This window comes from Morone saxatilis, unplaced genomic scaffold (genome assembly GCF_004916995.1).
Source record: "Morone saxatilis isolate NCDOM2014 unplaced genomic scaffold, NCSU_SB_2.0 Contig20, whole genome shotgun sequence".
Taxonomy (NCBI): Eukaryota; Metazoa; Chordata; class Actinopteri; family Moronidae; genus Morone; species Morone saxatilis.
In genome coordinates this window covers 15,253,104-15,266,039 of record NW_023339763.1, presented here as the reverse complement: position 1 = coordinate 15,266,039, position 12,936 = coordinate 15,253,104, and the positions used below count along the sequence as shown (strand labels likewise).

The 12,936-nt window shown below is 40.1% G+C and overlaps 1 protein-coding gene across 1 annotated transcript in view; it reads left to right on the top strand.

Moving 5' to 3' along the window:
- Positions 1-374: 374 nt before the first annotated feature.
- Positions 375-12,936, top strand: part of LOC118332064 (neuronal migration protein doublecortin-like) — a gene marked incomplete in the record, with an annotated part of 26,731 nt that continues 14,169 nt past the window's right edge. Inside the window, 3 exon segments of the mRNA XM_035667194.1 lie at positions 375-520; positions 4,830-5,255; positions 7,975-8,315. Coding sequence (XP_035523087.1) covers positions 4,892-5,255; positions 7,975-8,315 — 705 coding nt within the window.

Sequence of the window (12,936 nt, the reverse complement as noted above, 5' to 3'; positions counted from 1 at the left end):
CAAAGAGCTCCACCAGACCAAAAGCATCAAACTGTGGTTTGTCTCAAAGGGACACGCTGATGATTTTGACTTGACACACACACAGAGAACCATAATAAAATAAAACCAGCAACTAAAATCAGGAATTCCTAGAGAAAGAAAATACATTTTACTTTCACTTGTTGAGAGCAAGCATCAGTGCCTCACACATATCATAAGAGCTCTAATAGGCTCTTTCATCTTGACTCCAAATAATAGAGTCTTTACTGTCCATGTACCTTTTGGTGAGACTGATGTCAGCTCCACCCCAGCCCCACGCTGACTGGTACCCACACTGTTCACCCACAGTGGGCGGGTCCAGGACTCGTTGGCTTTAGGACCCAGTGGCTCCTCCAGTGAGGCAGGCAGCGGCACGGCTCTCAGACTGAAAGCAGACAAAGGCGAAGGGAGAGACGGTGTGCCGCTATCCTGCAGCATCGACTCACATTCACACACACTCCCCCGCGCACCCACTCCCTTCACTCCGCAAGCAGCGACGCAGGTGAGTCCGCTACTGGGTGGGATTATCCGCAGACTTTTACTGGTAAAATGAGAAAATGAAAGTAAGGGTGGTTTTCGTTTTGGAGTGGGCACATTTGGATGACATTGTAGGTGTTTTTGCGCAGAGGAAATTAATTTAGGGTTTTTTCAGATGGGCGTTAATTTGAGCAGGTGGATTGTGAGTAGGTGTGCGCACACCCAACCCCCCCTTTTTTTCCTCAGTAAAAAAAACTTGCATTTTATGCCGCTGCTCTTTGCCATGCGGTCACACTAATCCATCATAAATGAGAAGTGTCGTATCATGAAACTTTTCTTCTTCCTTTTGTGACTTGTGGTTTCAAAACCCAGCTCTGCGTTGTCCATGGGTTTTTTTTCTTTGGATGAAGATGACTGGAGAGTCATAACGTGGTGCTGGTGTGTCAGGAGTGTGTAGTCACCGGGGTGTTGTGTGGGTGGCTCGAACAGGAACACAGAACCAGCCAAAAATATCAGTGATACCGCACAGTGTTGCTGCAGTGCTGCTTAATGCTCAGCACAGGCTTTCATTTTGGGAGAAGGCATGCGTTTTAGGCTGTGGTGGTGTTTTTTTATTCAGCTGTTAACAAAAGTCTGAATCATGAAGAGAGAAAATCTTGATGTAAAGCTGGATGTCATTTAGTTTAACACTGAAAAGCTTTATTAGCATTCTAGTATTACTGCTCCCATTGAGAAGATGGACTTTGGGAAAGCCGGCTGCAGGCTGGAGCAGCAGTGATGGTGATGTCACTCTGAAGGCAGGCACCCTGTTTGAGACAATGGACTGTCCTAGTTGATGCTCCACTGGGGAAGGGTCACTGTTAGCTCTGCCCATTAGTGCAGCAGATGGGCTTGAAACCTGGCCTTTGTCAGCTGAGGAGCACCCATTCCACAAAAGTCCCACCCCTATCAGCGTGCCTGTCATAAAACCCCAGTCAGCAGCACAGCCAGGGGTTAGCAGGAGATTGCAAGGCCCCGCCACATGGATGGGTGGCGGCAGCATGTTTCCTTCTATTCTATTTAATGGCCTCCATTTGTCATTGTGGTCGTCTGTACAGTTCCGTATACTTATATGTACCATATAGGCCATTAAACCAGCAAATGAGGAGTATTAGACATTTTTTCTTTCATTGGTTTACATGCATGGAATGAAAGGAGTGAAAGAGGCACTGGAGGAGACTGGATTAGAAGTAGAACCTGCGTAATATGTCTGCGATCAGTGTCCAAAGCTAGGGCTGCACCTACTGATTATTTTTCTTATCTGATCATTATTTTCTCGAACGATTAGTCGGTAAAATGTCAGAATATAGTGAAAAGAGTCTGAGGTGACCTCATCAAATGTCTTGTTTTATCTGACCGGCAGTACAAAAACCTAAAGATGTTCACCTTTACATTTATATAAAACACATTGGAGAAGCAGGGACCAAAGAAGGGTTGACATTTTTGATGGAAAAAAAAATAAAACAATGAATTTATTATCAGAATAGTTGCAGATTAATCTTGGGTCCTTTTTTAATTCTGTTCAAAGCAATGAACCGTGTTATGCCATTGTGCATATGGCAGACAAAATTCAGATGTGAAACGAGAAGTGAAGAAATCTGTTTTGTTTTAGATTTATGTAAAACAATAACACAATACTGAAAGTTCATATTATTACTATACAATTCCAGTCACTAAATAATATTGAAACATTGCCCACTTCAAACTAGAAGTAGATTATCTTAGAAGTATCTTTTCACTGCAAGTTTGGTTGAAATTTGCTCCAAACGATTATTTTAGTGAGAGAAGATGGTGGTGTCAGGTCTCAAACGTCATTAAGGAGGAAAAGGTGACTAAAACAAGGGACATACAGTGTTTGTGTTGTTAACAAGCCACTCAAAGACGAGATGTGTTCAAAGACCAGTGACCTCAGTATTGTCAAGCTAATTATGACCTGTAAGAGAAACCAGTGACATACATGAACCTGGGTCAGACTAGGCAGTGAAATTCATAGGTCAAGACCACTAAACAGTTAATCAAAAAAATAAAAAGATAGGATTGTGATCATTCTGAGAAAATTGTATTATTTTTAACAAAGTACAGTTAAAATTAGATTATGTGGTGGAGCAGGTCTTTGAACTTTGAACAGAACTTCCTCTTTTATGTGGGTGTTTCTGTGGGTGTGTGTCAGTGTTTAGTTATGGTTCAATGAGTTTTTGTGTCTTGTGAGGTTCGGGTTGTGGTCATCAGGTGGCAGGTCAACAGAAGAGAACCGCTGCTCCAGCTTTTGGCCATCCGCCCCGTAGCATAAGTGGTTTATTGTTTATTGGCTGAACAGATGCATCGTTTGCATAATTTCCAAGTAGCAGGAAGAACTGGATCTCCTGTTATATTTAAGTCTAGTCTATTTTGGAAATAGAAACAGGGGAAAAAACAAGGGTAACGTTTTCTTTCAAATGATGAAAGCTTCTAAATAAGATTAAAATCTAGTCAGAATGTGATAAAACCTGAAATTTCAGTTGAAATAAACTGATAACACTTAAGCTCACTTACTGTAACACTTTATCCACTTAAATATTAAACACTGCTCTGAAAATCCATTATTTCTACTGAACAGTGTAACAATATCACAAGATGTATGTACAGTGGGATACTCATACCTACAATGTCTGGATTACTCTTGAGTACTTGATATTGAAAGAATACTTTACACAGATGCTTTATTAAATCGTTTTCATTACATCGGACACAGTGGCATTGTATTAACAGCTGGAAATATAAAGTACACCAAAGAAATGGAGGAATAGATTTCAGATGTCTAAACCAACAATCAACAATTTACCAAATGTTCTATCAAAGGGTAATTTTATATCTGTACCATTGAACTATATTAGTTGGCCACATGCCAGTTGCTGATTCATCTGCACAAGTGAGACAATTGCTCACAGGTGTATGTAGGTGGGAAACAGAAGAAGAGAGAGAGATGTGTCATATGCTACATATAGCAGTTTAAGCAAAGCAGATGAAACATTGAACTGTAATGTTTCTCGAAGCAAAAAATATCAACTTAATTGATTATATATCCACAGTGGTGGATAGGCATGGGGCGACATGAACATTTCCTTTCATGATTATCCTGGCAATCATCAAAATATTCTCACTAAAACATACTGGAAACACGTTACCTTACATTTAGTTAAGAAACAAATATTTTTATTACATCACAGGACACCTCAGATAGGTACTTCATCTCCTTTTTGTAGTTATATATTAGTATTTCTACCCATGTGTTTTTTTGTGGGGGAAATGGGCAAGCCAAACCTTCAGCCATGGTGATAGGTTTAGGATTTTGGAGTGACTGGAAAGATATGTTCTCCCTTGTCCCCTTGTTCAAAATACACCAGGAAATCAATATAGGACCACACACTACCGAGGTAGACAGCCTATGAAGTCAGAATAGCATGAAAATGTTTATCATCAAATCTAATCTGACAATGAAAAACCTAAATAGCAAGTTAGCCAATTTATTCTCATGTCTGTATAATCCTACTTTTACATTCCTTAATCTCCACCTTCAGTATCCTTTTGCTCTAGCTTTATGATTATTTGAACAATTGAAATTGAAAGGCATAATCTAATTCCACATCAGAACTCCACTGTCTGGTTCCACAGGGTATCAAATCTGCACATGGTTGAAGGCAACTAGATCATCTGTGAAGATTAATTTTTAGTGTACACTTTAAAGCTAGTAGTAGTAGTAATAGTAAGGGAGGTGATCTGGAGTTTTTTTTTGGATAGTACAACTTTCGCAAGCTCAATCATAAACCGACACATCCATAATGTTCTTTAATCTGGTCAGAATGTGTCACTGTTTGACTATCAAAAGCAGTCCTTTTGTCTCACTAAAAATGTTTGATTAGTGGTTTCATTCATTGTCCTCCTGTATGCAGGTGAAACCACTACCATCACTGCAGATTTTTGAATTCAGTTCCTAATGTCCAAATCACAGAAGTCAGATGTCTAATGAAATGAATAAAAATGCATGTTCTGTTTGTACTAAAAGTTGTGCAAAATATAGAGTAGAGTTTAGCTCACCTAGTGCCATAGTGATGTCATCTGGTGACTGATGAGAAAATTAATCAGACGCAGTACTTCTGTCAATCTGTGACTTTATTCCTAGCGTTTAAAACAGGTTATTTCGATCCATTTGTTTGGAACAAGCGAAAGTAGTAAATTACAATGTTGTATTATTGTTTTTGTTATTATTATTGTATTTTACTCTACGATTGCATACATTGTTTTCCTTCTTTTCCTAGACTCTCCGGAGCTGGTCACCACCACCACACATCTGACACAACCATCACAACTTTCAGTCATCATGGAGCTAGACTTTGGACATTTTGACGAGCGAGACAAGGCATCCCGTACCCCGCGGGGCGGGCGCATGAATGGACTTCCCAGCCCTACCCACAGCGCCCACTGCAGCTTCTACCGTACACGCACTCTGCAGGCCCTCACCAATGAGAAGAAAGCCAAAAAGGTGCGCTTCTACCGCAACGGAGACCGCTACTTCAAGGGCATTGTGTATGCTGTGGCCAACGACCGATTTCGCACCTTTGACTCACTCCTGGCTGACCTCACACGCTCACTCTCTGACCACATCAACTTGCCACAGGGTGTCCGCTTCATCTTCACTATTGATGGCTTGCGCAAGATCTCAACCTTGGATGAACTAGAGGAAGGTAAGCATATTTAGTAGGACGCACCAAGCACTTATTATTAGTACTTATGATTTAATGCATCTCCTTCATGAGATAAGGGATCATTTGGATTTTCAGTTTCTTTGTTCCCCTGTAGTTGGAGCAAATTGAAACATTATAGGCCGCCATTTTAAAGATGATCTGCAGTTTCAAGTCAGTTTCTGTGCTGAGAAGATTTTAGAAGCATAACATTTCCAGTTCTGAGATTAGAAGTCTTATCTTTTCGGTCTAAACTCCTGTAATCTCTTCATATGATGTATCCGCTTCTAATCTGAGGGACATGGTCCACTTCTCTCAACTGTTTGCACATTGTACATTTTGTAAGGCTTTTAAGTTAAATTCAAAATGAAACTGTTCTTTATTTGACAAATGGAATGCAGTATTTTCTCTCAATGACAAAATGTGTGAGGAAATGTATCTGAGATGTGTTTTAAAAACCTTGTCTTGCCTTGTTTTACATTCACACCACATAACCTGTTACTCATGTTAGATATATGTATTTCATAGCTCTGCTGTCAAAGATTTCTTGAAGCAGCTTATAAAGCTGAAACCAGGTCTTCTATTTTGGGATTAATGGGACTCAGTGGTCTCAGATTTTGGGTGTTTAGCTTTAGACTCTCACAGGGGTTCATACTGTGCTGTAAAGTCAGCTCTCTACAGCTCAGCAGGATAAATGGTTCATTAACAGATGCCATTAGCCTCTACTTCTTTAAGGAAAACTCCAGTCACTCACTAGTGGGAATTTTTACTGTCAAAGGTATTTTATATAACATATTTTATGCCCATTTTGTCTGATAGATGAAGTTGTATAAATGAGAGACTGCTTCATTAGCAGCTGCCATCATGGCTTTTGGTGTCTGTTGTAGCCTATATTTGGCATTGGTAGACTGATTAGAAGGTATTTATGTGCTTACAGATTAATGTTGTAAAAGTCAGCAAAGATGATTTTTAATCCTTTTTGGTAAATTAATGAAGTTTTTTCTTTGTTACTGGACAGGATGATCCATGCATAGCAGCCCGAGGAAACTTATATTTCATTGAAACCTTTGTCTGGATGCAGCAACATAAAGATGGATAGAGTAACAGGGTTACAAAAAGAAAATGTTTTTCGATTGCTGAAGTTGTTTTTGAATATTTACTGAATACTGTTTAACCTGGCAAATCCAGCCATCAATCAGATAATTCTCAGGAATTTCATTTCTAGACATAGTTAAATGACCCAACTTTAAGTTGTGGCCCATTTGCTGACAGACGTTACTTTATGAGAAGTAGGACGAGGTGGACAGGGTGAACTTGGGGTAAAACTAGAAGATAAACTGCAGCTTAATTTGTTCAAAATGAGATGATCATCTCTGCTCCTTGAGCTGCTTAGGGAAGATAGGAGTGTGTGTGCATGCCTCCATGTGCTGTTATGCATGTGTGTGTGTCTGGTGACTGCAGTAAAGAAGGGGCAGCACTGTAAGCACTGTGGGTGGTGGAGGGCATTTCATTGTGCTTCCTCTGGTGGGATATAATTAATTGCTCAATCTCCTCTGCACTGTGTAATCCTGTTTTGTGCCTTTGTCTTTGCCGTAATTTCTCCACATTTGGCCTAATTGTTGCCTTCTGGATTCCCCTTTTGTCAAAATTTCTCTTTCTCTCCATCTTTCTCCCCCTGCTGCATTTTGTCTTCACTTAAACTCCTCTCCCTGTCTGGGCAAGAGCAGCACAATCTGCTGTAAAGACTGGGGGTTGATAATGACGAAGAAAATGGAGGATTATTGAGAGAATTGGAGGAAAGATGGGCCAATTTAGGAAAAGTACATTTGCAATGAGGCTGTAGATTTTGTTTGAAAACAATTTCTTTTGAAAAACGGTAAAAGAATGCTTAGTCTCTCTATGGCTGAATTCCTCGGTCAGTCTCACGACAGGTTTCATCTCAAAGGATGGTTGTTATAGTGTAAGTCTAACCAAGCCAAGGGATACATGCTTTAAACTCAAAACACAATTAATCTTTAATAAGTGAAGATGTGTCCCTACTGTATTGCTATGTCTGTCAGTGTGTGCTGTAAAGCAGGTATTGTTGGACTGATATGTGCTATGGTCTCATGAAAGAACCTTTAAGTTAAAACTTGAATTCAACACCAGACAAAGACATGGACGTTTGAGCTACAGCAAAGAAATGTGTATTAAACATTAACATGAAATCCTAAGCTAGTTTCCTTCCTCAAAAGGATTACTTTAAAGCCCCGTATTTCTTTCAAATGACAAAAACACACATTTCCCATTCATCCTGTTGGTAATCTGACCAACCAGATGTTATAGTTTTGGTGTTTAAACATTCATCCCGAGACTCCTGCCGTTCCCTTAATACGATAGGGATGAATGAAACTTGGTTTGTGGTGATACCATTTGGAAAAACTCAACAGCGACATGTCTCTCCAGAAAGAATCTGGTTGCCCAAAGCCTGGCTCGGAACAGCTTTTACATTCTTCTTTAACAAAACTAACATCTGCAGTATGTGCTATTTACTTAAGTAAAATGATTTGTAGTTATTACATTAGATCAATGTGAGATGAAATCCGAGGTGATAATAATCAAATTATTTGAGTTCCTGAAGGTTCAGATGTTTCTGAGTGGACACCTCTGGGACTCTCCGGTGTCAAAGTTGAATAGCTGAGTGTGCTACAACACACTAACCTAGTTTTCTTTGTCGTCACAGGGGAAAGCTATGTTTGTGCATCGGAGAACTTCTACAAGAAGGTTGACTACACAAAGAATGTCAACCCCAACTGGTCTGTGAATGTAAAGGCCTCAGCGAGCCAGAAGAACATGCAGTCCTTAGCCGCCAAGGCTGCCGGTGAGACCAGAGAGGGCAAGGACTTTGTTCGACCCAAGCTAGTGACGGTGATGCGCAGCGGTGTGAAGCCACGCAAGGCTGTGCGTGTCCTGCTCAATAAGAAAACGGCACACTCCTTCGAGCAGGTGCTCACCGACATCACAGAGGCCATTAAACTTGAAAGCGGCGTGGTCAAGAGGATCTACACACTTGATGGCAAGCAGGTATGTCTCACTCTTAGCCATTATCCAATTACATCATGCTATCCAGTAAAGAAATTCAGTCGCATATGAAAAACCTAATTCAAATATACCACGCTGCTTCCTTTTTTTTTTGTCTGCATTTGTTTAATGGATAGGGCCCTCTGTTCTAGGAATAACTGGAATAAAGGGGGTACAGTACAGTGTGTAAGCAAAGCTACACAATAGGAAAATGTGTGGTCAGGGCTGTTGACAGGTCATCATTCATACATCCACCCACACCCAGACAGGTATCCGGATCAAAGGAAAGCAGGAAACTAAATGATTTGCTTGGAAATGAAGCCCGCTCCTACCCTCAGTCAGAAATGACACAGCATGTCCATGAGAACCTCGAACATCCATGAGAACAATCTGTGTACACAACGACCTTCATTGTCTTCTTTAAGTCTGAGGCAACATACTCTCTTCTCTTGTGGTTCAGGTCAGTAGTATCCTGTCCACTAGCCTTTGTTGTGAAGTTAGTTTTTAGGCCATTGCTATTTCTCAGTTGATCTGTCATTGAAAAGTTCAAAAGTCCTGGGAAGTTCTGTCTTCTACCCATTATGGTAGTGTACAAAGGGCCAAACCCTGTATTGTTGTTTGATCATTTTGTCCCCTTTGTTACTCTATTTGGGATGTTGCTTTCTTTTAGTTTTAGTTAACTTGCTGAGACACATCTATTAGCACTCCGGCACATGATTATCGGCATGAATTCCCATTTTAAGATGATGCTTTAGTTGCACGTTGAAGATCAAAATGCAGACATTGTCGTGTAACAGGATCCACAGAATACAGGGCAAAGTGTCTTTAGTAACCTTGACTATTCTCTGGTGTTCGGTTAAGGGACCCTTTGGCTGTAGTAGCCAACAGAATTCAGGACACTGGAATCCCACGAGAAAGAAAAAACCTGCAGAAAATACACTGGCTGGCTTTGAGCAGTAAAAACTTGCACTGACATAAAAACCATATTTTATATACAAAAAAGTAAGATATTATTTTTATTTCATTACCAGCTAACATTACATTACTTACTAACTTACTGACAATTGTTAACATTAGGCTGGGAAAGATGCACATCAGACAGTTTAGTAATTTATTTAACAGGAAATATTGAAACATGCATCCTGTATGTATTTGGTTTATGGCTGACTGGGCAGTTAGTTAGAAGTGCTATTTAATTTGTTTAGCTGATAACTTTAGTCAGCATAATATATATCTTAATTCAAGAAATTTCTCAATCTCCTAATTTTTTATTTGTCTTATTGACTTCTGTCCAGTTTCAAGGTAAGGTTTCCCAGTGTAGATAGTGTGTCATTCTGCAGGAACAAGCCTTGTATTCATAAGGCAAGAACATGCTTTCTTTTTTTGCCTTTTTAAAGGGATAGTTCAGGTATTTTGAGGTTTTGAGGTCCAATTGTAGTGTACTGTAGTGTGTTATCTACAGTAGACGGCAGTCAGCACGCACCCAGTTTAGAGAAGCAAACACATCCTGGTGCAGGAACAGAATGATGCACTGCTGTGGACTGGGGTTGCAGAAAATCTGAAAATGTTAGCCTCATAAAAAAGCCCCACCTAAATAATCTTATCTTGCCGTCAGACAGCCTTTTTCATTGGCATTAACCGTAAAGGCCAACTGTACCATGCACTGTGTAATATGCAGATCAGCTGATATTGAGCATTATACAGGTCACAGCAGGAGATGGTGGCATGGTGGCATGGTGGCATGGTGTAAAAAATAAATAAATATACACAGTATAAAACCTATAAAGTACTGGTGGTAAATAGTGCAAAAAGTGACTTCTATGATATGCAAATCTGCAAGCGCAACCACTACATGTGTCTATATTACAACTGACCTAAAGTCCATTCATTTCTATCTATCCTAATATACGCTAGCACTTAAACACATAAAAATGTAACTTAAAGAAGAGCAGGATGCATACTGTATTGAACTAACTGGCAAAAGTGAATCAAATGATTCATATGATGCAAACAACATGCTTTAACTTTGCCTAAAAGGCACTCCCTGAGGAAGACTATTGTTTTATCAGCACACTGGCTAAAAGGACATGATGTTTTATTCATGTTCATGCTTTATTGGTTATTTAGTGTTGAGGGACAACCACAGCCACCATGCAGGGTCACCCACCTGGCTGGCTGTAGAAAGGTCTATGAGATGGACAGTGTAGCTTTATATCAAACGTGTGCTACTTTATAAAGTGACAAATACAATCAGTGTTATATTCCCAACCAAATTTGGATATGAATAGGAGAGGTACATTGTCAAAATATGGTTATAAATATTTGTCTGTGCAGTAGGGAGTGACCTTTTTAACTACAAAAACATTCAACAATTACCATAAAATGTGTCTTGCAGATTAACACAGTTATTGATCCATAATTTCTCTTGATAATTTCGAAACTCACACCTGTAACCGACTGCATAGATCACATACCTGTGCTTTCCACACTATTGTGAATCACAGTTAATTAACAGAGGCTGGGATGTGGAGCGAGTGTGAAAGCATGTGTGGATATGAGCATGGACATCTGTTCCTCAGTCCTCTCTTTGATATGGTTAAATGTTCACTAATTCTCCTGTCGGGACATTTTTCCTGTATTATTCATTACAGATGGACTGGGGATCGTGCCCTGCTGAGCTCCTTTTGGTGTTGTACTTCTTCAGTTTTTTTTCCTCTGTATTAATAAGGCCCAAATCACATGAGGCTTGGAGGAGGGGAGGTGCGCTGAGATGATAGATGGGGGAATTTGATGTTAATGCTCTCTCCCAGGGGTGCAGTCTGGCTGCCCCTGGTCTCGTACTGGTTTTCCTGCAGAAACACCTGCTAAGATGTTTGGATATTGTAATCACCTTATGGAATATGACTGTATATGATTGTTTTAATCTTTGCGGTTGGGCTGTGGTTAGATTTGATTTCTCTTCTTTGCCCCTTGAATTCTTCCATGCATTTTTAATGATGTGTTTCCACAAAATGAATTTAATAGCCACCATATGGTAGCTATTCCAATCTGAGCGTATTGATTCTGTTGTCATCACTGTAGATATAGATTAATTATTTCATGATTAGTGTCCGGTTATCACTGACTCATGCCAGGGACTCCCAGATTCATCGCGATGCACGAAATTGTGAGAAATGCTGCACACATTATTGCAGTGTCTTTGTGTGCACAGGCACACTGCAGCTGCTCTGTGGTGGAGGTGATATGGTAGAAGCAATATTGATGCAGTGCCCGCCCCTCCCTGACTCTGCGCCGATCCTCCTCTTCCCATTCCATTGCGATAGCTGCTGGGACCGGTTGCTAGGAGACCACATCCCAGGCACAAAGAGAGCCCAGCTGGTGTGGACTGGTCTGTCAGATACCACATCCTGTAGTGGGTGTGAGAGTTTACTATCAATGCAAGCCTTTGGTTTAAAAATCACATGTCATGTTTTTTTTTACCTGTATATGTTCTGTAAGTGGGTGTGAAGCATGATGGACTATAGCAGGTGCATATATAGTTCTAAAGGGTCCGTTTTGAGATTAAGGGTGATTCAGATTGTGTTTTTACAGTATTTTTGAAATGCCCACTTTTCACTCATGATTTTCCTCCTTTCCTTACTGCTGTATAGGCTCTAAAGACAGCCTGCTCTCCTCTCTTTTGTCAGTGTTGTGAACAAAATCGCTCCCATTTTCCCCTCAAATTCTGGTGCTTTTCACTTCAATCTGGAAGGGTGGGGCCAGTAGATTCAGGACTCATTTTCCATTCTTAGAGCAAATTAGGATCATTTTATTTTTGCTGATGGGTAATAATTATTCCCCCTGCCTCAAAAAAAAAAACATTACTTGATTTGCCCTCACTGCTTCTAAAGGCTAAATTAATTCAGAGAGTTTATTTAATTGCTGGCAGCCATTTTGTATTCATTCATTTTTGATAGAGGTGTCTGCCTAGGAGAATTGTTCTGATTTGCATTTAAGATCCACTGCTTGTTTATCTGAATTGCGCTTTGGTTTCCGTCTAATAGATGCTGAAGACATAAAAATGTCATTTGTAAAATATGTTGAAGATACATTGTGTTGCTGTGCGATTTGTCCTTTATGAATTATCTTGATGAGTCCATTTGAGTGCCCATTATTGTGACCAGGTTTAGAATTAATGTTTAAAAATGTATTTATCAACAAATAGCCACAAAAGAAAAGAAAGAAATGGATGCTTAAGCCATGTTTCAGGCACAAGGTCACACTGTTATTGTCGGAGAACAAAAGATTCCAATTTGCTTTAAAAGTTAATAACTCATGGAGTGAATTTATTCACTGAATAGGATATGGATACAGGCATGGGCTGAGGGCTTCTTAATGACTAAAATACATCCAGTAATGGGGAAGAAAAGCCTGCTTTTTCTTGGTTATCAGTGCTCTTGCAGTCTGCCTGCTCTTTGCTATGCTGCAGAAGCAGTTGTCATGGCAATAAGCTCCACCGTGATGGATTCAGTTTGTGACAATGGCTGTAATACGCTGAGTGTGCTCTTTACATCGGGTCTTACCTGCTTGCTCTCTGTTCCTCACCATTCAGCACAGATCACTGCAGTGATTTCCCCCCCCCCCC